Source organism: Podarcis filfolensis, assembly GCF_964270895.1.
Source record: "Podarcis filfolensis genome assembly, chromosome: 6".
Taxonomy (NCBI): Eukaryota; Metazoa; Chordata; class Lepidosauria; order Squamata; family Lacertidae; genus Podarcis; species Podarcis filfolensis.
Window position 1 is genome coordinate 23793905 of NC_139609.1, and position 25969 is coordinate 23819873.

A 25969-nucleotide genomic window follows, 5' to 3' on the forward strand; every position below is an offset into this window, starting at 1 on the left:
TGCGGAATTGGGAGAACCACCATAACAGTACATGGAGGGAGGAGAAGGGGGTATCATTCCGTCTGGCTTGCACAGACAGCGCAATTGGAAGATGTAATGGCGTTGCCTCCCATTCCTAGTCTGTGTAACCTTGTTACAACGACTGATTAGCCGTGAGAGGACTTTTCAGCCCCACCTCCCATTCATGGAACCGTTGACAATTATCTTAGCCTTGTCTTGAATCTGCTTCACTTGACTAATGCATATATAGGCCCCCTACATTAGCTAGGCACTCATTTGCAAGATGCAGCTTAATGTGACGGTGGGCAACCCCAGGCCAAATGTGGCCATTCCTTGACCCTCTCAGTTTGGCCCTCTGGACTCTTCTCTTGCCCCCGGTACATTTGCCTGGCTGGAATGTGTCCTTGAACTGTGATCATTTCCCTTGCTTGCCCAGAAAGGAGGAAGGAGACTTTGGTAGTATAGGTATATGTCAACCTCCATCTTTCACATGGCTGGAATGTAACCTGTTGTACAAAAGGAAAGAGCCACATCCATTGCTCTGCCCACCTTTACATCTGGCCCCGCATATCACTGGTATGTAGCCCCAGTAGTTTGCCCATGAGGGGATGAAGCAGCCCTTTGGCTGAGAAAAGTTTACCACCAGCATTTTTTTGGCCATTTCCCCTGGGAATAAGTCACTATTTACAGCCCAACAGTAATTAAGCAGAATATGCTAGATATTGTTATGTGGTATCCAGTTATCTGACAGGATTAATCCCACCTCTGATTATATAACAACAACAACAACAAATTATTATCATTATTAATACTCCGCCCATCTTGCTGGGTTTCCCCAGCCACTCTGGGTGGCTTCGAACAGAAGATTAAAAATACAATAAAAGATCAAACATTAAAAACCTCCCTAAACAGGGCTGCCTTCAGATGTCTTCTAAAAGTCAGATTGTTCTTTATCTCCTTGACATCTGATGGGAGGGCGTTCCACAAGGTGGGCGCCACTACCGAGAAGGCCCTCTGCCCGATTCCCTGTAACTTCACTTCTCGCAGGGAGGGAACCGCCAGAAGGCCCTTGGAGCTGGACTTCAGTGTCCAGTGGAGACTCTCCTTCAGGTATACTGTGCCGAGTGCTGTTTAGGGCTTTAAAGGTCAGCACCAACACTTTGAATTGTGCTCGGAAATGTACTGGTTACTGAAAGGTGCAGAGCTAGGAAAGCTGAGGGCATATTGATATTAGCAAGACAGAATGTAGGCGTTTTAACATCCAAGAATGACCACATGAGCACATTGGCAAATCGGCTGAGAAAGAGGTTTCAGAGTTTATCCTCTTTGCTAAAGGTCGCAAGTTTAAATGCCAGAGATGAACAAAAGTTGCTTTCTCACAAAGCGATGATTCACTGTTGGAATTTTGGCTCTTTTCAGGGAGGTTTTTTTATTAAAAAAAGTTCAGTTTTTAATGCTTTGACACAAATAACTATCTAGAACAAACATCATAAAACAACAGTGAACGATGCTCCTAATTCATACTGCCACTGTTTTGTAGTTTATAGAAAATAATGCTTTTGACACAGGGAGTTCTGTATTCCTGGCTGTTCCAAAAGGCACATATTCCCTAACTTTGGGATTTAAAAGGTTAAACGCATTGAGTCCCAGTTCTTTTTGTAGTGATAACTTTCTCACCTTTGCAGTCCCTGGATCCCTATGTGAGACAGAAGAATAGCACTCGAAAGCATTTGAAACCTGCTAGAACATATTTTAGTTTTCAGTAGGAAAGCCTGAACAATAATGTTCAGGTCCAGGTGAAGAACCCATGTTTTCTCATTAGTGTCAAGAAAACTTCCTTGCATTCTTTTTTTCAATTGTGTCCTGTACATCTGAGAAGAACACAAAATCCTTTGCTTGCATGAAGCTCTGTGTTGATATCGAAGCTCATCAATGAGCATGCAAATTGCTAGACTGGAGTCCTAACCTTCCCTGTAAGAACTGTGCTGTTTAGAGTAAAAAGGATGTCGTTGCAGAAGCAGGGTGCAAAGGAACTTGAACTGTTCAGGGTCTCTGTTCTTTTAGATTGTGTTTTTCAGTTGCCCAAAATACTCCAAGCGTTACTTCTGGACAGTTAGCCTCCTAACAAATAAATGCTGGGAAATAATTGTAAACAGTTGTTCACATGCACTTTGCAATGTATGAATAAGATAATCTAAAGGAGAAACAAAAGCTTCCTCGATACTTAGGAGAAAGGATAACATATATTTCACCTCTTAATCTTTGTTCATATGTGACACAGATTCCCAGCATGTTATTTCAAGAGTTAATGGCTTTCATCATCAGCAGTATAATCTCAGATCACACTTAATTATACTGGATATCAACTTCCTCACTCTAAGCAGAAATAACTCCCCCCACCCCATCTTTCTAATCCTGACCTATTCACCAGTTATGTAACCTCCCTGTGGGAGCTTTTCTCTGAGTCAAAGTATGTGGATAATGCTATTTCTTTTGGCTCACTTCCAGAGTTGTCACACTTGGTTCTACTAAGCAAAACTGCAGGGGGGGGGGAATTGCTTGTGGAGGAAATCAGTAAAATTTAGCATAACAAAGTTTAAAAAAAAAACCAGCAACACCCAGCTACATTATTTTTCATAAATGAAGAAAAAGGCAATGGTCACACAAAGTAACTACTTTTTTTAGATACATTCTGTTTATATGTGCATCAATTTAACATATTTATATTTTCATCAGTTCATTTCATGAAAACATTTAAAAGGTTACCGTATTTTTCGCTCCATAGGACGCACCGGCCCATAGGACGCATCAAGTTTTTTGGGGGGGAAATAAAGGAAAAAAAATGTATTTCCCCCCCAGGCGCTTGTGGTGCCGGCAGCGGGGAGAAGCGCTCTTCTCCCTGCCGCCCGCCTTCAGACCAGGTCCGGGGACAGCGGGGAGACGCGCTGCGCCTCCCCACTGTCCCCGGAGCTCGCGAGGCAGGCAGCGGGGAGAAGCGCTCTTCTCCCTGCCGCCCGCCTTCAGACCAGGTCCGGGGACAGCGGGGAGACGCGCTGCGCCTCCCCACTGTCCCCGGAGCTTGCGGGGCAGGCAGCGGGGAGAAGCGCTCTTCTCCCTGCCGCCCGCCTTCAGACCAGGTCCGGGGACAGCGGGGAGACGCGCTGCACCTCCCCACTGTCCCCGGAGCTTGCGAGGCAGGCAGCGGGGAGAAGCGCTCTTCTCCCTGCCGCCCGCCTTCAGACCAGGTCCGGGGACAGCGGGGAGACGCGCTGCACCTCCCAGCTGTCCCCGGAGCTTGCAGGGCAGGCAGCGGGGAGAAGCGCTCTTCTCCCCGCTGCCGGCCTTGAGCTCAGGTCCGGGGACAGCGGGGAGACGCGCTGCACCTCCCAGCTGTCCCCGGAGCTTGCGGGGCAGGCAGCGGGGAGAAGCGCTCTTCTCCCCGCCGCCCGCCTTCAGACCAGGTCCGGGGACAGCGGGGAGATGCGCTGCGCCTCCCCACTGTCCCCGGAGCTTGCGGGGCTGGCGGCGGGGTCTCCCCTCTCACTCTGCAGGCTTCAGTGAAAGCCTGCATTCGCCCTATAGGGGACACACACATTTCCCCTTCATTTTTGGAGGGGAAAAAGTGCGTCCTATAGAGCGAAAAATATGGTATTTAAAATGAACTTCTAACAACACAGTTAAATTAAAAAATTCACAATTTTGTAATGCAGTATATTAGAATTGATTTTTTTTCCTGGTTATGATAAACTTTCCCAATCAAACGTCTGAAGAAGCAAGAACACCCAAAAGAAACTCCCAGATAAAATTATTTAAAATAAAGTTATGTATACTAAAATGAATGATTTCCAATGCTACAGTATGTGTAACCAAGTTGAAAGTCCTATTTTACTGTACTCTACCCTGGGGCTACTCTGCAAAGAAGTCTTAAAATATTTTTAGAAATTAATAGTTGTTTATACTGTGACTCTGACATGCATTTTGCTGGAACTAATTTTGCCCTTTTTTCACTGTTAAATAGAAAGCAGTCAATGTTATGGCTCCAAGGTGACCTCTTCCGATCCAAACAGAAACCAAGATTAGTAGATGAAGACAGCATGAGCAGAATTCTGTCTGGCTTGGATGACATTTCCATCAGTGGGACTTTGAATAAAATAGAAAGTAATTTGGATAAATACGTAGAGGTAAAATTTCACTGGAATTATCTCCTTAATATCCCAAGTAGAAAAGCCGCAATGGAGTAGTTTTTGAAATATAACAATGCTTGATACACATCTTTTATCCATCTATCTCACTCTTGTGTGTTCAGAGCACTTCACAGGTTCTCAAATAACTTCATATATTTTACTCCTGTAAAAAGTGTTCAGTATTTTTATTACTATAGTACACTGGGGGAGGTGTGTGCAAGAAGACTGAGAGAGAGCATGTCTAAGACTACCTAGTAAGTTCTTAGAATAGATGAACATCATCAATGTAAATCCCCAATTGACCTCTCCAGTGCCCTCATATTGAAATTAAATAGTGTGGGAGACAGCACAGTTTCCTGGGGACCCCATCAGCACAAGTGTCATGGGTCCAAGCAGTCTTCCCCCACACTACGTCCTGGAGTAGGCCTCTTAGCTATTATGTTACCCCATGATATATATGCTAAGGATTGCAGCCAACAAAGCTTTACTCAGAGTAGGCTCATTGGGATTAACAGACCCGAACTATTTCAACTACTCTGAGTATGGCAAACATTAGATACCACCTTCAGCGCCCTCACATTATATCTTGGCCTGACAGTAAGTTCAAGTTTCCAGGCTCAGTCATAACTGGAATACAAGCTAAGATGTTCTTTGTGAAGCCAGCATGGAAGAGCACTTGGCCCCAGCTTGGGAACCACAACTTATGAAGCCAGGAACGTTTGTCCAAATGTGTTTCAGTGTTAGCACATTGATTGGCATTCAGGTTAATTGCAAGCTAATGGGTCCCATCCCCCCCACGACACAAGGTATGTTGGAATGGAGAGAAAGCAAAATGCAGATGTGGTAACACTATGTCCAACCTTGGTTGTGTTAACTGATGGGACGGCACTACATTGTGCTTTTGGCCTTTGTCCATCTTAGAACCTGGAACAGGATAAATCCAAAGTTGCCTGAGGGCAGGTGTAGCTTTGCTTTTATAATTTGAGCTAGAGCAGGCATAGGCAAACTCGGCCCTCCAGATATTTTTGGGACTACAACTCCCATGATCCCTAGCTAACAGGACCAGTGGTCAGGGATGATGGGAATTGTAGTCCCAAAACATCTGGAGAACCGAGTTTGCCTGTGCCTGAGCTAGAATATCTCCTCTCAAACCACTGGTCAGCAACTTTTAAATTCCAACCTGCTAGATAAGATGCACTCAGCTGCTTATGTGTGAAATATCTCTGTTGTGGAAAGCGGGCTTTGAGAGGGCTTTGTGGGAAATGGCAACTGGAGCCCATGGGTTATCTGTGTAGTTGATAATGGGCCCAAAACAATATGGCACAAGAAGGAAAGGTATATTGCCTTCAAAGGGCTGGGCCCCAGGTAAAGTAAAACAAAAACAAATATACACAATCCTGTTTTGAATCTCCTTAATTTTGTTGAACTGTACCTATTTTCCAGAATGAACTGGAAGACACTTCAGAGCAGGAAATCAAGAATGGCATGACGCAAGGGGACAAACTTCGTGCCTTAAAACTTCGGAGGCAGCCACGTTCAGCTACAACAGGAACTCTTAGGTGACCCATTCACAGTTCTCGTGTTCGGGGAGCTATCTAGATTAGCAGGTGGTATTCCACCAATACTTTAAAACACCTGATTTCACAGGTCCAGCACTAAAAGATTTGTTACTTTGGACAACCACGCCTGTCTAGGCTTTGACAACAACTTTCCCGGGACATGGGGCAAGAGGCTGGGGACATCTCTTTGTCTAAAGATGTTAGTTTTAATGGGAAAAGAGGCTTAAAATATTTCATAGAAGTCAGATTCTGAGTTACCTGAAGAAATGTAACTTCATGTATGAATGTGGCCCACCCACATTCTTACTCTGCAACATCTATCTAGGATTCAGGAAGAGGCATCTAATCACCTGCTACCTGATCTTTTTGTTTTTACTTGACATGCCAGGGACTGAACCTCTGACCTTGTCCATGAAAGGCTGTGTCTTTCTTCTGAATGTGGCTCTCTGTGCCTTAAGACTGTTGAAGGAGGCCCTGCTTTGGGTGGTCACTATCTGAGGGGGACAGCATGAGATTGAGGGCCTTCTTAGTGCAGACGCATGCCCTGTTGAGCTCCCTCCTCAGGGACATTGGACAAGATCCCAATCTTCCTGAGCATGGGTAAAATGTTTTTCATTTCCTTTCCTTTTTGGGAATCAGTTTCCGGATTGAGAGAGAAATGTGGTGAACAGCCTGGTACTTTGTATATTAGTAAACTCCTGTTTCATCAATATGTAGTATTCTTGTTGGTTCTTTAATTAGTTATACTGTATATATTTTAAGGATTTTAGGTTTGGCTGTATAGTGGGAATACTTTTGATTTAAAATGCCATTGATTTTCTAGGCTTGAGGATATGAAACTGCACTCCAGATCCAGGTCCCAGCCTTTCAGGTACTTATTTCCATAGTTCACAGAGAAGCAATTTGGATTATATTTTCACTGACTTTTTGGGAGATCTTGAAACCTCCTGTTTCCCCCTCGCCCTCTCACTTAATACTGATTGTCCCTGTAAGTTGTGTGTGTTAGAACCGCTTCTCATATCAAGATTCTTGTTCAGAGAACTGTTGTTGGAATTCGCTCCCGTTAACAGCCTTTTGCAGTGGGACATATTTTATACCTACTTCTCCTTGTGAGCCTGCTGTGGGTATGTTAAATGTCGGGAATGTCGCTTAGCCATTCTTGTGTCTGATTCACAAGTAAATATGTATATAAACGTTTCATCCCTTAAAATTATCCTACACTGAAAGTGACTTTGAGCATCATTCCAGCGAGCAAAACGTGTATTCAGAAAGCTGCCCTGACTCATCTGCTTAATGGCTTTAAATGCATTCTTCCACACAGAGAAGTGTGGACTTCTGAATGTGAGTCTTTGCAGTGATGTGGTAATTGAAACCAAATCTCTAAAGCAGGGTTCGCTAATCTGTGGCCCTCCACTTATTACTGGAATACAATTCCCATTACAGTGGTACCTCGGGTTACATACACTTCAGGTTACAGACTCCGCTAACCCAGAAATATTACCTCGGGTTAAGAACTTTGCTTCAGGATGAGAACAGAAGTCGTGCAGCAGCAGCACAGTGGCAGCAGGAGGCCCCATTAGCTAAAGTGGTGCTTCTGGTTAAGAACACAGTTTCAGGTTAATGTGATGAATTTATATGTTTAATGTTGAATTGTAAAGAAAGAAAGATGTTAAGTGATGAAGTTAATTTTATAAGAATATTGGTTTTGGAAAACCGTTAAAATGATATACAATGAAATCCAATCGGGGATACGAGGAAGTCACTTAACAATGTTATTAAGTTTGGCTTAAATACAGTTGAGATTTATGTTTGTTTGTTTGTCAAAAAAACTTTTTGGGAAAATAAATAAAAGGGGGGGGGAGAACAGTTTTAGGTTAAGAACAGACCTCCAGAATGAATTAAGTTCTTAACCCGAGGTACCACTGTATCCCTGATCCCTAGCCATGCTGGCTGGGGCTGGGAGTTGGGAATGCAGCAACATCTGGAATGCCAGAGGTTTCCCACCCCAGCTCTGAAGCCTGCTCCATACATTGTAATATATTCACTTGGGTGGCTCTTCATAAGTCAGATTATCTCAGTGAGTAGTTGCCCTTACAGTTGGATAACGAAAAAACTCAACATCCTGAAAATTGGGGATGGGGTTGATGCATGCAACGTGAATTCTGTGTGTGCCCCTTCATCCGAAAAAGTTTATTTTTGTTTTATTTCTTTATAGAAATATTTTATACCCTCCTTTTTTTCAATTCAGCAAAAGCACTGGGGGAAATTACAATTTTGCATAAAAAATTGAAACAATAAAATAAACAGCGTTAAAAAAAAAGTGAAAGCACAGCGGAAACTCAGGTGAATAACAGCAAGCGCCACACAATTGAAACCTGGTGGCTAGGCAGCATCAAATGCCCACCAGAAAAGTACCTCTTTTTTCTGGCTCTGAAAAGAGCAAGAGCAAGCCAGACTTCTCTAGGAAGATAGTAGGTAAGAACCAGCAATCTGCCTAGGTTAACATCTCGGCAGCTTCATTCTGTGAAACTCCTCTGTAGTTTCCAAGCCACCTTAAAGGCAGCCTCATGGAGAGTTCATTACCACTCCTATCGTTTTGATGTCATGGCTTGCCGGTCACACAAAGCTGGTGAAATTCATTTCTGGTCACTGTTGCCACCCAGACATCCAAAAATGCACAGCATCTAAGAGTACATCCAGACTGGAGACCTTAGTATTCAGGGCACAGCACTTTGCATGAATTGGTCCATATAACAGTCTTCAGTGTTTCCATCTCACCAGGCTAGTTTGTTTGTTTGCTGACCATCGCTAACCTCAGACGACTAGAGTGGTGTTTCCACTGCCTCCCTGGGATTTGATGGAACTCTGGGAGAAGATAATCTGCATCTTATCAATATACTGGGGTCACTATATCCCAAATCCCCAGATGACGTCCCCAGTGGTTTCAATCCTACCAATAGGTAGCCTAAGTATTAAGCTTGCGTTTCTCAAAATGTTGGTTTAAGCGAGATGTTTCTGTCTAAATGATTAAAACATACTTTTGTTGTTCTTCTTCTTTTTCTTCTTTCAGACTGAATACCGCATCTATCTCTCAGGGATCTGTATCTCCTTTGAAGTCCTCCAAAGTGGCCGCTGCTACATCACCTGCAGCGAAGAGAATAAGCAGAAGTTCTCACTCCTCCTCAAGCCCAAATTTTAAAAGGTATGCCTTACTCTAGTCTATCTTTTCCTTTGCGGGGTGGGGAGATATAAAGGAAGGGCAATATCAAGTTTTTTTGGAGGGGGAAATGGATCTCAGTTTCATAGATTCGCATCTTGGTCTTTGTGATTGGACTCCTGATTGTGGTAAATTAGTTTGATAGTCTGAACAAGTGGCCTTGAGTACTAATGCAACTGTGGCTGTGATACTGAGAGGGCCCTGTATTAAAATATCGACATGCAGGGGTTTCTGCAGAGTTTCCCCCCCCCCCCAGCACTTTTCAGCTGTTTATAGAACCAAGAAATAGATAAGTGGCAAATGAATCAGCCAGGAGCCTGGAAATTCCAAATATCCATGGTCATCTCTTACGCATGGCTTTGGGGGTGGTCTTCACTTACAATTCCAGGCCTTTTTGATGGTTGCTTCATCGCTTGCCTTACGGGAGAGAATGAAGCTGTGTATCACCATCACTTAATTTTGTGACAAAGGTTCTTTTGTTGTTTCCTCCCCCTTAGTACCTTTTATAAATGTGCCTTGCATTAACCATCACGTTATGTACATTTTGTGTGTGTGTGTTTTTACCCCGCATGTGTTTTCCGTTCAGCATTTCCATAAACTCCAGGCTAGCCAGTTCTCTAGGGAACCTGTATGCCGCTTCAGATGATGCCGAGGGCAAATTGACATCATCGTCCTCTAGGACAGGTTATTCTGTAAACCAAATCTGCAGTCACTTGAATGGCAGCGCGCACCTGCCTGCCAGAAATTACCATGAGCAGAACAACAACATGTACAACAGGAGCGGCAGTAGCACTACCAACCTCAACAGCTATGCCAATTCTCCCAGCGTCCTGACAGACGAGTACAGCACCTACAGATCCTTTACGGGGCTCGCTGCTTCTCCAGCAAGATACCTGAGTCGCTCAATTCCTGTAAGTTCACAGCCAAAGCAGCCCTCCCAGGAACCCGACAGAATCTCCCTTAAGCCTGAGCTCTCTCTCTCAAAAGGGTTTCTAACCATTCTAGATCTCTGTTTCTGGTCTTTTTTTCTTACCTAGGACATGCAGATCTTTTCACCTTTGCCATTTCCTCTAAGCCAAACCAATAAGCTGCTCTTTACTTCTTCAACGTTTGCTCTAAAAAGCAGATTCTTTTAACTCTCTAACGTCTTCCATGAGTGTATCATTCTTGCATTAATCTATCCATTTCAAATCATTCATAGTAAAACTCTGAAAACCTGAACCTCACCTGACAGTGTGAGGTCTTCCTGAGTCATTAGATGTATTTAAAGGTAGCATAAACAATGTTAAATAGGGCATAGCATTCTCACCATTATAGAGGAATCAGACCAATTTGTAAAACGATGTAATGGACTAAAACAATGAAAGTCTTTTACTTTCCCCAAAAACAAGCTTCCCTATTTTTATATCTTCTAAAACTTTTCATCTTTATGGTGCCTTTTTCCTATGTGTGAATGAAATGTGCAGATAACTTAAGAACATACTATCATTATATTTTTGAAAGTTTCAGACAGAAAAGCCAATATATGTTTCTTTTACATTCCATAATCTACCTCAAATTGTACATGCTGCAATTTTTATTTTTAAAACCCTTTCTTTAACCCCCTTTGACTTCTTTGAATACTGTTTAATGGTCCAGCACAGCAGTGCCTAGGATCAGGCTGCAGAATTATTGCGACTATTAGTCAATACCGTAGTATCTGAAGCCAAACCAGCACCCCTGCAGCTACTTTGGCATGAGTTATCTGTCATAAAGGTCATTTGAGGTTAGTGTGGAAACCTGCTTCCCAGAACTGAGAATTGGGTTTCTTCATATTAATTTGTTCCTGAAGATTTGTGATGGTGCTCTTGAGAGCATCCAGCGTCTTGCTTCACTTAGGGATAAAAAACCTGTAATTTTTCTCTCTTTGGAAATAATATTGTAATCCCAGAAGTTTATTGCAAGAAGTGTCTGTGGCAGTTGCCTTTTTTTTAATATAAAAAAGTGCATTTGTATTTAATTGAGTTTCTTGTGTCAGAACATTGTATAAAACACCATAAAATGCCAGCAGTTTTAAGATGTTATAAAAGGAAGGCACCATGGCTGAAGCAGACCATTTCTCAGTGCTTTTTTCCTGGCATATACTACCTTAAGTTGCAGGTGTTCTAAATTACATTTTGGAATATTATTCTGTAGCACAGACATGTGCTAAATCTCCTGAATGTTTGAGTTTGGTAGAAAGGTGGAAGGGAATATATATATATTGCATCCTATTGTGCAAAGGATGAGAGCTGATATATGCAGTGTCAGTGATCCTTAACAAACAATAATGGACCGGACAACTAGTTTGTCACAGTTTACTTACAGTATGATTCCCATGAATAATGGTGCACAAGGAGATCTGGTAGGGTCTCTATAGCTGCCATGTTACTGAAAAACAATACAGTTGTGGCTACTCAAAATCATGGTAGCCCTGTTAGGTACATTCATCCTCCACTCTCTGTCTGCCACTAAGTGCAAATTGAGACAAAAGAAAGTTAAGAATTGGACGGGGAGGGGAAAGAGATAGGTCTGAATTGGGCTGCAGGCCATACTGAATGCATTTAATACTGAATTGGGCTGTAGGCCATACATACTGCATTTGATACTGAATTGGGCTGTAGGCCATACATAACTGCATTTGATATTTAATGACAGTTCTTGGCTTTTATTTATCTTGCTCAGAAACATCTCTTGTTTAATGCAAATTGATTATATAGCCGGGAATGTATCTTAATAGCCCTTACCTCTGGTTGCACAGCGGGCTATGATAGGTAGATTACATTTCATATGGGGGGATCTGCATACATAAGCTTAGATTAGTTCTGACTGTACATAGCAGCCTGCTTGATGGCATGATAGCAGAATGGCACACACTTTAGGATAATATAGCATTAGTGAAGCAGTTTAGGGCCTGCACCTGTTGGCAAGAAAGTCAAAAACAAATGTACTGTGTCAAAACGTTGATCTTAATCATAAGTGCCTTGCTATACTTCTAATCAACGTCACTTAGACTTGGAAATAGCAAAGTAATTTGGGGGGGAAATGTAGATGCAACAAATTCACTGCCAAAAATTGAGTCCTCCTGGGATCTGTACCTTTTTTTGCTCCCTTCATCTGAGTAAAAGCTGGCTTAGCTCTTCCTTATGAAAGTCTCTGAAAAATCTCAAAAGCATATACAGTGGAACCTTGGGTTACATTGCGGATCCGTTCCGGAGGCCCCGCCACAACCCGAAAACAACACAACCCAAAGTGTCACGTCTGCGCATGTGCGCGATTTACCGCTTCTGCACATGTGCAAACGGCACGAACCTGGAAGTAACCCGTTCCGGTACTTCCGGGTTTGCACTGGTCTCAAGCCAAGGGTGACATAAGCCGGAGGCAATGTAACCCGAGGCTCCACTATAGAAAGTTTTTTTATTATTATTATTGCTACAAAGAAGATAAGGAAGGCAAGATGGGCGTTTTGAGTTCCAAAATAGAAAAATCTTCCCCACTACGGAGACCACAAAGCAAAACTTTTACATTTTAATTCTTCATTGCTTGTGCCGTATTCAGAAATTTACACACTGGGTGTATTGCTATGTTCGCTTTTTCTTTTGTCAAATGGGCAGAGACTGGCTCCAGCACTGTGAATACGCAGCACAAGTCAAGGCTGGTTGAAACATCCAGTGTCTGCACATTTTCTTCACGTGGTTATTTACATGGGTACAGCACGCAGCCTGCCAGCAGACATTTCCGTGAATATAGATACAGCTTTCCACCAGCGGCTTTGATTACTACTAAACGATGGGGAGCATGTCTCTTTACATAGGTACATGCACACATGCATAACCAAATGGAGAGAAGAATCTGGGCTTGTTCTGATAACATGGAGCATATTCTACTGTGTAAGGGTTTTTGTTTTTAACTTAATCCGGAAATGTTATTCAAACGAGTAAACACAATGATGGGAGAAATAGCAGAGCAGCAGGATGCGAGCATTGACAGTTGACAGTTCTATTAGTTGACACTTTATTGCACTGACCTTTGGACCATTATAAACCTGCGGAGGCTTGCGTACAGCTTTCTCCCTGCTTAGATGTCTTAGTAAATTACTCCTGCAATTGAACGAGGTCTTTTCGGTGTTATCTGTCTTAGCTGGCATGTGGCTGGAAGGGTTTCTTCTAACATATTTACCTGGAGGTAAGTCCCATTGACTTCACTGGAGCTTACTGCCAGGTACGTGAGCTTAGGTTTGGGACAAACGATGAGCAGTCTCGTGGATAATACTTGTGCCAGTTGCAAGAATGAGCAGGGTTTCAAAAGTGGCCCTTTGAAATCCACTTTCTCTTCTCAGAGTCCACAGGGCTTTGTTAATACAAATACCGGCATGCAATATACACTAACTACGGAATGCAATTTTATGGCTTGCTCTTAACTCTGCTAACTTTCTCCCCCATCCATCTTTGCTGCTTGCAGTACTGTTGATTCTCATTTGTACTTCCTACTGCTCCTTCCCCTTCTCTAAGACGTATAGCTAAAATGTTTCATTGTGCTTTAAAGTGTGCTGCTATTTCAAAACAAGTTAGCCATGCTACACTCACTTCCTGAACAAAGTTAAAACCTGAAGGGCGTTCTTTCATTGTTGAAGCTAAAGTGAATGCGATTAAACTACAAATTACTGCAATTTCATCTTGCCACTTTCTTTATGGAGATGAATTTTAGAGGTGATTATGACTGCGCCTTTTGTTTTAAAGCACTTAATGCAAAAGGCAGTGAGAATTCTTAATTGGTAGCAACAATGAAAACGTGGAGTACTGTGGAACAAAGTGGGTCTCTGAAGATTCGTCAGCTGCCAAAAAGAAAGAAAAAAAAAGAAAAACAATACATTTCTATTCCTCATAATTTAACATTCATCTTTAATTACCATAACACAAAAGAAGTATGCTATAGTAGTTCCGTTGGTTTTTGTGGGACACACTATACATTACAGGAAAAAGAGTCCTTATTTAAAAGATCCTATTAGCTGAAGTGCTTTTCCAGCTCAATCTTACTGTTAATTTTTGCTGTCTTTGCATGGCTGCAGCTGATACAAAACCACATTAAAATTTGTGTCCTCAAGGAAGAATGCCCCTTGTGTATCTGCATGAGTCTCTCTACTGGGGTCGCCTCCTTCCTGATATAAAGGAGGAAAGGCCAGATCAGAGACTCTTGCAGAGAAACACCAGGAAGTAGATTCCTCTGAGGGCGGGTAATTCTTCCTCTTTCACACTCCATATCAGTGTTTCACAAACTTGGATACTGAACTACAATTCCCATCATCCCTGACCACTGGTCCCACTAACTAGGGATGATCTGATTTGTAGTCCAAAAACAGGTGGAGACTTAAGTTTGGGAAACACGGCTCTAAATGTAAACTTGCCTGGTTGTAAAGGCCTGAGCATGCCTCCCATTTTAAATGGGGGTGTGCCTCAGCTAGCAGACATTTGGGAAACCTGATTTTACCACTTCCCTTTTACTCTTCCAGATGTCCATTTGTACTGTATTTTTCATAGTGTAAGTGTATTAACTTTGCTTCCTGGCCATGCCCTGGATCTCTCTAGTCAGTGTTTTTTGTTTTGTTTTTAGAACAAAAATAATCATAATGACAAGCTTGTTTGATATGGAAAAGTTGATTGTTAATTGAACCTCACTGTGTCTCTTAACTGAATCTTAACGCTGGTTTTTGTTTCTTGCCTGCACAGTCCCTTCAGTCTGAATATGTTCAGTACTAAAGCCTTGTTGCTTCGGTGAAAGCTGGACAATTCTTAAAATTCGGTTCTCTTCAAGAAGAGCAATGTTGTGGGGAAAACAACCAGCCCAAGGGGACAAGACCTCTTCACACACGATTAGAGCTAAAGACACCAAAATCTCTGAATTACCTAGAGACTTCAGTTAGTGACTACTACGAACGCACTGAAGTTAAAACTTACGACTAGTACAATTTTGTGTATAGATGCAAGATTTTAAAATGGAGAATATTTCTAATGGATTTTAGCAATATATTTGTAATTATGGTTCTCGATAACAGTGTTATTATAATGTGTGTATATAAGTATATATATATATATAAATATATATAAATATATATTGAGTAAAATATTTTGTGTGTATATAAATATCTATAAATTGTGTAAACATAGCCTATATTTTGATTTAAGCTTCACTTTTTTAATCCCTCCAAAACTGTGTGTATTTTTAAATGTCTTGTTTTACATTTCAAACATTAGCCAGCACCCAGAGGAAGTAATGGGTGAAAACCACTGCTGTGTACACCTGGAGGGGAATGGGTTTGCTGATAAGGGGCAGCCCCCCTCCCACCTCAGCCTTGTGGGTTGCTCCATCTCAGAGGGTCCTTCAACTTCTGCAGCATGCAACAAGGTGTCAGAAGAGGGGAACTAAAAAATCTGTGTGCCTATTTGGAAGCCCCCTGTTCATATCTCTTGAACCTGGCCGTTGAGAACAGAGCTGCTTGCTGATTTTATTTTCATGCACTGTGGCTACAGTATTATAAATAATTTTTAATAGTGGGAAGAAAGTTAATATCAGCCTCATTGCTTTGGCTTTGAAAATGCTAATGTTTGAAATGGACATTTTTCAAAGGGATATAGAATGCCTATGAAGCAGGCCTGTTCTAGCATCCTTAATTAAGTGTCTTTTCCATGGAAAGGGAAAGTAATTTTTAAATAAATAATTAGTATGTTACCTTGTTAACATTTTCAGCCCAGTAATTTGTTCTGCAAAGACGTTCTGTTCTTTAGAGCCTTGCCTTTCTGTATTTTCCTTTTCTGTATAATTCAGTTCTAGAAACCGTACTGTATCAGAATGCAAAGCCAGGATGAAATATCCATCTATGTATAGTGAGCAAAGTGTTTGTGCATAGCACGGAAGACATGTATTGTCTGAAGTTGTAATAGTTGCAAAGATTTTGTCGCTGCATATTTAGACACGGAGGCAGGAGTTGCACGTATCCACTATGGATTGCAGATTCACTGTTAAAACTATGCCCCTCTTTGTGTTTTACTCCTTCCATGTTCAGTCATGCTGTCCTACTTACTATACCGGTAAATGCTGTTGCTTTTCGCTCATGTCTCTTTCCCAGTTCAATTTAATCACGGAACTATTCCAAACAATGCTATTGTAGGTCTTCACCATAACCCTTCAAAATTAGTTCTGAAATAACCACTTCTGATATTTCCGTCTACAGTATTGTCAGTGTCGCTCAGAGTGCAATAATTGGGAAAGTGAAATGGTAACGTTCATTTCACTTACAATTCATATTATGTGAAGAAGAAACCTCTGCACTCCTTGGTCATGTTCAAACAATCACATCTCAGCTTAATTGGCCAAGATAAGAACAAAACCTTTGCATTCATATGCAGCCCCATTGCTCATCTCTTCACAGGGCAAACAATCAAACCCAGAGACCTCTAACCATAATTTCCTATTTCAGCCAAACCAGAAAATTTATGAGCAATAGCTTCAGAATAAATTGGGATATTAAATCAAGGTTTGAAGTTGATTTAATTTCCTGGCTTGTTGCAAAGCTGGTAACTATAGTTTTCCACTTCTCTTATTTAAACCAAGATACTGTTGTCTAAACCAGGACACCGCCCCAGGAATGTATTTTTTTGGTCATATCAAGGAGAGATAATTACTGATGAGTTTTTTTTAAAAAAATAAATCATTATTTTGAAGGGAAATAGTCCTAATTATGATGGATAAATTCTTCTTGACTGAAGCTGGTTTAATCACTGAATTCAATATTTTTTTATCATATGTACATAAAATGTACTGTATATGAGTAAGCGATAGGCAGATTCTAAGGTAATTCTACCTCTATAAAGTTTGACATGTATTTTGTTACTAGCTTATGTTACTAGAAAGATGTACTATTTTTGCAATGTAGAAATAATAAACGCTAATAGATAATAAAAGTAAAAATTATGCACAACTTAATTTCTTTGTTTTAATCAGGTGCTGGTGCACCCAATACTTCAGTTTTGTGAAATGTATTTTGAGGATCCCCTAGAATCTAAAACCTCCTTCCCTCAAATTCAAGCCTTCCTTCACAATAACTGTCAATGTGGATTCTTTCGCTCTTGCAGCTGCCCACTCCTCTCACTGCTCATTTCTTGAATGCTGGTCTTTCTTGTTCTGGTGGCAACCTTGTCTTAGGGACCCCTCGCAGTCTTCCTGTTCCTGGTCTTGCAATTGAGGCCAGCCTTATTTCTTCCCAACCATGGCCAACATCTCTTCTAAAGCATTCACATTTGTTTTAAACCATCCTCTCAATCTTGTTGTGCTAAAAAAAAAACATGTCAGCATCGTGTACAAAGGTGTCCCCTTGCTCTGTTAGCTGGAAGGTGTTTGGGAGACCTACCAGGAGGCTAACCATGAGCAAGTAGAGAGTGTTTCTTCATAGAGAATAGGAAAACCCTGTACAGTGGCACCTCGGGTTACAGACGCTTCAGGTTACAGACGCTTCAGGTTACAGACTCCGCTAACCCAGAAATAGTACCTTGGATAGTACCTGTTCAGGATGAGAACAGAAATTGTGCTCTGGCGGCGCGGCGGCAGCAGGAGACCCCATTAGTGCTTCAGGTTAAGAACAGTTTCAGGTTAAGAACGGACCTCCGGAACGAATTAAGTTCTTAATCCGAGGTACCACTGTATAAGCAAGGCCTGGGGAGTAGCTATCTGGCCTGAAATTAATAAAGAAATATTAGAAGTTCCCACACATTTCCACTTCCACTTTTTTACTGCTGAATCGGAGCAGACATCAATCAGAACAAAAGCAACTTTTTGGTAGTGTATATGCACGTTTATATGGAATTCCCAAACAATGCCTTACCATTTCAGTCTGCTCATAGCAGCCCGGTTCGCATGACAGTATATGGCAAGCCATATTATGGCTTACCTTACCACGATGATGTGGGTACCTAGAGAGCAACTTGAAGCCTCTTTGCTGCTTCTACTCGGTCCTTTTTGCTTTCTCAACACACTGAGCTGTGTGGATGTGGGTGTAGATATTCTCCTAAAAGCATCTGCTTTACATATTCTAGTGAAAATTAAGTCCCACTTTTTCCTCCCTTGTAAAACATTTTATACCACTGAAATGATTTCTCGCCTGACATTTTCCTGCAGTTTAGCGCTATTCACGCATCTAATAAAAGGATGCCACTTTTCTGGAAAGAGGTTGCTGTAACGTCGACCCTTCCATAGATCTTTTACTGCAAGTTGTTTCATGAACAGCACATGCCAAGGTCTTCCTTCTCGTATTACCTTTTCGGAACAAATTCACCCAGCCTTTAGGAAGGAGGCCAGAAGACTCTCAGACCCTGTCCAAGCCTTCCCAGGAGGAAGGTAGCGTGAGGGCTGGGGGCAGTGTCAAATGCTGGAGAGAGCTGCCCCAAAAGGCCTCGGGGGTGGGAATGCATGTTGGACCATCTAGATTTAGGCATTTCAATTTCTTGTTTAGCTGTTTTCCCCTATGTGGTCAGCTGACAGCATAAGTGCCATAAATGGCACACAGAGAGATCACAAATTCCTTGTGGCATATGCAGCAAGAAGCTGGAGAAACTACAGTTGTGGTCTCTGGTGCTGAGTTGCTCCCTTGTTTGGTATGATTTCCGCTTGAATCTGCTAAGGTATGTGAGGCTGTACATACATACAACTGTAATATGTGCCGGAGTGGCATGACAGTGTTTTTATGCTGTATACCACACTGTGATCATCAGAGGAAAGGCAGTACCGTATTTTTCGATCATATAAGACACACCGCATAAGACGCCATATAAGACAGACCGTATTTTTTGACCATATAAGATGCATATAAGACCATGTAAGAGGCACCCAATCATAAGACACACCTATTTTTAGAGGAGGAGAACAAGAAAAAACATGTTCTCTTCCTCTTTGCTCAGCGCCTCTCCAGCAAAGCAGGAAGAGAAACGGACAGGACTTCCGGGTTGGCGCCATCGCCGAATGGCGGACTCCCTCCGAGCTCCGGAGGGAGTCTGCTCGGCAGGGGCTGGGTTCTACCGCACCGGCGATGCGGGGACCCTTAGAAACCACGGCCACGGAGGCCGTGGACATGGAGACTCGGCTTGCACCGTTAGCGCCCTCCCGACTCGTGAAGGAGCCTTTTTAAAGGCTACGGATCGGGTGCCGGGGAGAAGCGTGGTGCCTTGAGTTTTCTGCTTCCCCTGCTGAGCGAAGCCGCATGCCATCCGGCGGAGAGCGCTGACTTCTTCCATTGAAAATTCGGACTTTTCAACAACAACCCGTGAGTAAATTTGGAAACCGGGCTCAAAAGGAGGAAAAAAAATTTTTTTTTTCGAATTGGATACGAGCGGGGGGGATCCAAAAAGGAAGTCAGTCCCCTCCCTATTGTAAACTTTCCAAAACAAGGACGGGGAAACCAAGACCCAAAAAGGCTTGCATTGCTGATAAAAATCCAAAATTTCACGATGGGGAACTACAAGAACTGTGCTGGAGGAGGAACTGGAGAAGGGAAACGCAACCCCCCCCCCTGGGAACCGGGGCGACTGAAGAGAGAGCCTGGTGAAAGGAGTCGGAGATTTTGACAGCTGTCAAAATAGCTGTCAAAGTCGAAAAGCGGAGTGGATTTTATTATGAGAACTTGGCTGGTTAAATTTGATACAATTTGCTACAACTTGTTAAAATTTGGATACAAAATGGCGAATATGGATAACAAATTGACTTTTGGATTAGAGGAAACAAAGTCACAACAATCCCCCTTGAGGAGCTTCGGGACATTACAAGGATTGGGAAAGTGGAAAAACACCAATGGAACTTTACAGGACTGGTTATCTTCTGGGAAAGCTGCAAAACGGAAATAACATCTCGTCTTCAGGGTGTTTTCTTTTTTGTTTTTTTAAAGGAGACAATAGATTTTTCTATTGAAGAAAGGAAGGGACTGAACGTAAGGTTTTGCCCCTGAATAACAACCATCCCTGCAGACTTACCAAACTTTCGAATTACAACGTTTTAGCAGCGGAACAAAGGGAAATTAGACTACAACCTGGAAAGAACAATGGAGGGAGTTCTATTACAGTTTTATTAAAGACTGAAGTTAAAGTTTTGAAAAATAATGATAATAATAATAATTTTGATTTTCAAAAAAATTTATTTTTAATTTTAAAAAGAAATAGCCAGCAAGGAGTTGGGGAAAAGTTGTGATTTATGGCCTTAAGAATTCCAGGCAGACACTAGGGGTTGATGGTCAGGGGGAAATTAAACCGGAGACAGGGGGGGGAGAACTAAAACTCCAAAGGCTTGCCAACTTTGTTATTTTTTGCTGAATTGGTCTATTATTCATTATATTTTTTTTTTATTTTCTACCTTTTCTGTTTCTATTATCTGGGGTGCTTCTTTTATTAAAAAATGGAAATTGTGGAATGACATGGGGTGGGTCTTGGGGAAAGAACACTGGGTTTTTTTTCTTTTTTTTTTTTATTATTATTAAGGGTAAAACAAATTAAGTTTCAATTTGAATGGGGAACTTGTTTGGCCAACAATATGAAAGGGGAATATGGTAGGGGTGGGGGAAGGGGGGAGTCCCGTAAAGTGATATTTTTTGTATTTTTGAAAAATTTTAATAAATATTATTTAAAAAAAAAAAAAAAAAAAAAAGGAAGAGAAACGGACAGTGCTCTGTTTCTCCTCCCGCTTCGCTGAAGGGGCGCTGCGCAGAGAGGGAAAGCGGCGCAGCGACTCTCCAGCGAAGCAAAGACAGGAGAGCAAGAGGGATTGATCCCTCTTGCTCTCTTGGCTTCAGCAGAAGCAACGCGAAGCCTCCGGAGCGCAGCTGTTCTAGCTTCAGGGATAGCTTTGCAGCCTGCATCCGCTCCGTAAGACACACACACATTTCTCCTTACATTTTAGGAGGGGAAAATTGTGTCTTATAGAGCGAAAAATACGGTATATAAATTTAATATTATAATGCCATTTCCACCACCCCCTCCAAAAAAACAAACCTGATTGCACACTGCCTAAATGACCTTACTGAGTCAGACCACTGATGCATATATCTCAGTATTGTCTACACTGACTGACGAGACTTTCCCAGCGCCATAGCCTTTCAATGGCTACTAACTGCATTTCTTACCCCTTGTGAAAGTGATCTCTTAAGAAAGGGAACACTTCTCTTTTTTTAACATGCAGAGAACAGGAATTGCTCTGCGGGGTTTCGTCTTTTGTTCTAAGTGCAGGCTGGCATCTTGGGAAGGGGAAGTTACGGAAGAAGAGGTGGCGGGAGCAGCACGTCAGACTGCCATTGTCAGGCTAGCACTTCACAGTTTCAATGGCGGCTGTGCTTTTGCACTCGTTGCTGCTCAACGAATCCAGCTGTTGTGCTTGCCTTTTTGAAGTAGCAGACTTGAGGAGCCTGAACAAGAGAGCTGGCTTAGAGAGGCGGGTTCGAACCATGCTCCTTGTTCCAGTGCAGTGTGGGGGCGTCAGGAGGTGGCTTTCAACTCCAAAAGCCGGGGAGGGAAGAGAAGAAATTGCCGTTCCCAAGATTTGAGTAACTTTTGTTTCTTTGAAATGGTTTTGCCCACCCAGGGCCCATTCCCACTTTTTGCATAGCAAATGCATACAGCATAGGGAGGCTGTACAGTGGTACCTCGGGTTAAGTATTTAATTCGTTCCGGAGGTCCGTTCTTAACCTGAAACTGTTCTTAACTTGAAGCACCACTTTAGCTAATGGGGCCTCCCGCTGCCGCCGTGCCGCCGGAGCCCGATTTCTGTACTTATCCTGAAGCAAAGTTCTTAACCTGAAGCACTAAAGTTCTTAACCTGAAGTACTTTCTGGGTTAGCGGAGTGTGTAACCTGAAGCGTAAGTAACCTGAAGTGTATGTAACCCGAGGTACCGCTGTAATCATGTCAGTCTTTGCAGTTGGATAAAGGCTAAGCCGCAGGGGTCAGCCAACTTTTTCAGCAGGGGGCTGGTCCACTGTCCCTCAGACCTAGCGGGGGGCCGGACTATATTTTGAAAAATAAAAATAAAAAATGAACGAATTCCTATGCCCCACAAATAACCCAGAGATGCATTTTAAATAAAAGCACACATCCTACTCATGTAAAAACACGCTGATTCCCGGACCACCCGTGGGCCAGATTTAGAAGGCGACTGGGCCGGATCCGGCCCCCAGGCCTTAGTTTGCCTACCCATGGGCTAAGGTGTTCGATGGATCTGTGCATCTGGAAGCAAACATGCACCGTTGGGCTTCCTGGTGCACTGCCGAAGCATGCACCCTTGATTTTTTAAAAATTAGGGTTTTTTTATTATACACCATAAATTGTAAAAATGCAAGGAGGTGTGGCAGATGTTCACAAGCTACATATCCCCTTTGACATGTTTCAGCTGTTTTTACAGCAAAGAAACCTCTCCACTTTTATAGCATTTAGCTCAACAGACAACACTACTATTATTTGCAGCTGATATCCAAGTCTAGCTTTGATTGTGTATGGGCAGAGGAGTCCGATGATAACGGCCATCAGTCACAGCCAGTGGTATATAGTCTGAAGCCTTATTTTCACTATTTGCACACCAAAAATGGCTCCTCCAGATGTTGTTGGACTCCGACTCCCATCAGCCCCTGCCAGCATGGCTTAAGGGTCAGGGATGATGGGAGTTGTAGTCCAACAGGTGGAAGGCCACAACATCCCCATCCCTGTCCTGAAACAGGTGAGGTAATACAGAGCAAGCGCTTCTTTAAGCATGTGCGGAGTGTTTTTTCCCCTCCTCCAATTAATATCTACAGCTAGATGCACCCCCTACCCCAGATACAGGATTATTTGTAGGGAATCTACAGCAGATGGGGATGGATCACATTTTTTAAAAAAAGATTCTAACAAAAACAACCTGCTCTCTGGTAGAGATAAGGCTGCGAGATAAACCTACCTTGCTGTTGTACTAGAGGTTTTTAACTTTGCAATTTTGGATTTTGTTTGCTTGTTTAACACACAGGAGCATACAGGCATCTGAAGGCAGCCCTGTGTAGGGAAGTTTTTAATGTTTAATTATGTTTTTGTATATGCTGGAGGGGGTGGGTGCTTTAAATGTGTTTTAAACGTATGGTGTGTACAGGTGGGTGGGGTATTATTATCATTATCATTATTATTATTATTATTATTATTATTATTATTATTATTATTATTATTGCATGTGTGAGCTGGTCCTCAAAAATATACAGAAGTGTTCACAAAATCTGTCCATAGGTAGATAAAGAGAAGATGAGTGAATGAAAATGCCTTGGTTTTAGAATGCTGCTTCTTGGGATATTTCATTCTTATCCACTATTTTATTAATTTATTGAATAATTTACTTTCAAAATGCTGTCCTTCCATTGATGCAAGTTTGTATTTGCTGTACAGTCTTTTTAAGTTTAATAAATAATTTTGTTTATTTATGACAGTGGCCAACAAGGGAATAGCAAAAGGGGAAAAAAGAGCAATCGAAAATCTCAGTAAAATATGCGCAAAACAGAACAGCAGCATTTAAAAAAAATCAGAGTTGACAAAACCTTACCAGTGGGTTCACGTTCTGTCTGGCCAAATGGATACATATTCTTTCCCTGGGAGCAAAAGAGCAGTAGGTGGCTACAGATGAGCCTGCCTTGGAAGGGCCTTCCACAATGGGAGCATCACAATGAAGAACCAGCATTATCATTTGTGCCTCCCCCCTCCCCCACAAAAAAAAAATAAAGGGAAGAGAGGATTTGATTTTAGTTCAGTTGTAGTTGAAAATCAGTATTGGGAACTCTGAATTAGGGATAGAGCAATTTGTCAATTACAGCCCTAACTGTTCTCGATTCTTCCCAAATTTTAAATCCAGTTCTCCACATTTCTGCAGCAATTTGCAATCCTCATGAAAATTCTTCCGCATGTTGTTGTCGATTTATCCCAATAAGCACATTTTTGTATGCAGCTTTGACTTACAGAGTCCAGATTTTTGCAAGCAATTCCTCCTAAAAGAACGCATTTTTGAATGTTATTTTCTCTGATATATTCATATTTATGGGTATTTTTTTACCTTACGCATATGCATTTTTGTAAACCGTACTTGGTTGGAGAACTGCATCATTTATTATTATTTTTGGATGAATGCGGATGGCTGTGCTTCAGTTTTCGTATTACAGGTGTCCCCCCCCCCCCAATTTATGTGGGGGGTTACATTCTGGGAGCCCATAGGCATACGTGAACTTGCATAAAGTGGGGAGCACCCTCTAAAAAACCTCTTAAAAGCCTCAAAACACCCGTTTCTTCCTGCTGTCCACAGCTCTCTCTCCACACAACTCCCTCTCCAATGAGAGTCGAAGCTCTGGGGCCGGCTGGAGGCTGGACGATGCGTGGAAAAGCACCCGTGCAGCTACTGCTGCCCTACCCCAAGTGTCGGCTGCTAGACGGGGAGCTGAGCAGCCTAAACAAAGCCCCACTGTGCCTCAGGTCTCTTTGGGGCTTCCTCCGCCCTCACTGACATCTTCTCCAGGCTCTGAGGAGATCTCCAGAGCTCTCCTTCCATTTCCTGGTTTGTTGTTGTTTAGTCGTTTAGTCGTGTCCAACTCTTCATGACCCCATGGACCAGAGCACACCAGGCACTTCTGTCTTCCACTGCCTCCCGCAGTTTGGTCAGACTCATGTTTGTGGCTTCGAGAACACTGTCCAACCATCTCGTCCTCTGTCGTCCCCTTCTCCTTGTGCCCTCCATCTTTCCCAACATCAGGGTCTTTTCCAGGGAGTCTTCTCTTCTCATGAGGTGGCCAAAGTATTGGAGCCTCAGCTTCAGGATCTGCCCTTCCAGTGAGCACTCAGGGCTGATTTCCTTAAGAATGGAGAGGTTTGATCTTTCAGTCCATGGGACTCTCAAGAGTCTCCTCCAGCGCCATAATTCAAAAGCATCAATTCTTCGGCGATCAGCCTTCTTTATGGTCCAGCTCTCACTTCCATACATCACTACTGGGAAAATCATAGCTTTAACTATACGGACCTTTGTCGGCAAGGTGAGGTCTCTGCTTTTTAAGATGCTGTCTAGGTTTGCCATTGCTTTCCTCCCAAGAAGCAGGCGTCTTTTAATTTCGTGACTGTTGTCACCATCTGCAGTGATCATGGAGCCCAAGAAGGTAAAATCTCTCACTACCTCCATTTCTTCCCCTTCTATTTGCCAGGAGGTGATGGGCCCAGTGGCCATGATCTTCGGTTTTTTTATGTATTTCCTGGTACCGTTCTATTTATTTAATTATTTCCTGGGGACGTATGCATGCACGGCTGCGCACGAGTCAGCTGTGCGTAAGTGGGGGATGGCTGCATTTCAGAAACTGCGGATTGGGTCGATTTGGCTTTGAAATGTGACCCGAGTCGCCTTTTTGTCCTCCGTACAGTCTCTGAATAGGTATGTATCTCCCCATGTGCATTGAAACACCCACCCAGAAAGTATAAGGTGTCTGGAATTTGCATCAGCTACATGTCTAGTAGACAACTTATTGGGAGTAGCAGGATTTATGTTGGGGGTGCAGGACACCCGCTTGTCATCATGCTCCGTCTGGTTCCGTCTAGCAGATTCGGAACGAAATGTCTCCCCAACAGTTGTTTTAAATGACTTTCTGTTGACCTCAAGCTCTCGGGAAAAAATCTGTCAAAATTTCAAAACTAGGGAATTAAATAAGAATAATAACAATAACATCGTTGACTGAGGCCTGAGGGCTTTCCACAGTATAAATAGCCTGTGGGGAATTTCCAGTCGTTTCTAGACAGGCTTTGCAGGGGTGCACTCTCAGGAGAGAAGGCCAGGAACGATGAGAAGCTTCCAGAAGCTGAGCTACTTGCGATGCGATTGGTCGGTTTGCGGAAGCCACGCCTATCGCTCTGTCGGTTGCGTCTTTCGAATACGCCATGATATCCCAGTGACCTCTGTGAGCGCTTTGATTTCAAATATTGTGATCAT

General features: G+C 42.6%; 1 protein-coding gene across 8 annotated transcripts in view; it reads left to right on the plus strand.

Moving 5' to 3' along the window:
- The window catches only part of CDC14A (cell division cycle 14A), a 99640-nt gene that overhangs the window by 43575 nt on the left and 30096 nt on the right, over nucleotides 1–25969 (plus strand). For 3 of the 8 annotated variants that reach the window (XM_083620448.1, XM_083620452.1, XM_083620451.1), the window contains 5 exons: nucleotides 4019–4181; nucleotides 5628–5743; nucleotides 6567–6614; nucleotides 8814–8945; nucleotides 9547–9871. In XM_083620448.1, the coding sequence (XP_083476574.1) occupies nucleotides 4019–4181; nucleotides 5628–5743; nucleotides 6567–6614; nucleotides 8814–8945; nucleotides 9547–9871 (784 nt within the window). Of the gene's footprint in view, nucleotides 1–4018; nucleotides 4182–5627; nucleotides 5744–6566; nucleotides 6615–8813; nucleotides 8946–9546; nucleotides 9872–14704; nucleotides 16954–25969 lie in introns of those variants that run through there. The other 5 variants (XM_083620453.1, XM_083620455.1, XM_083620449.1 and 2 more) reach the window with 4 other exon arrangements.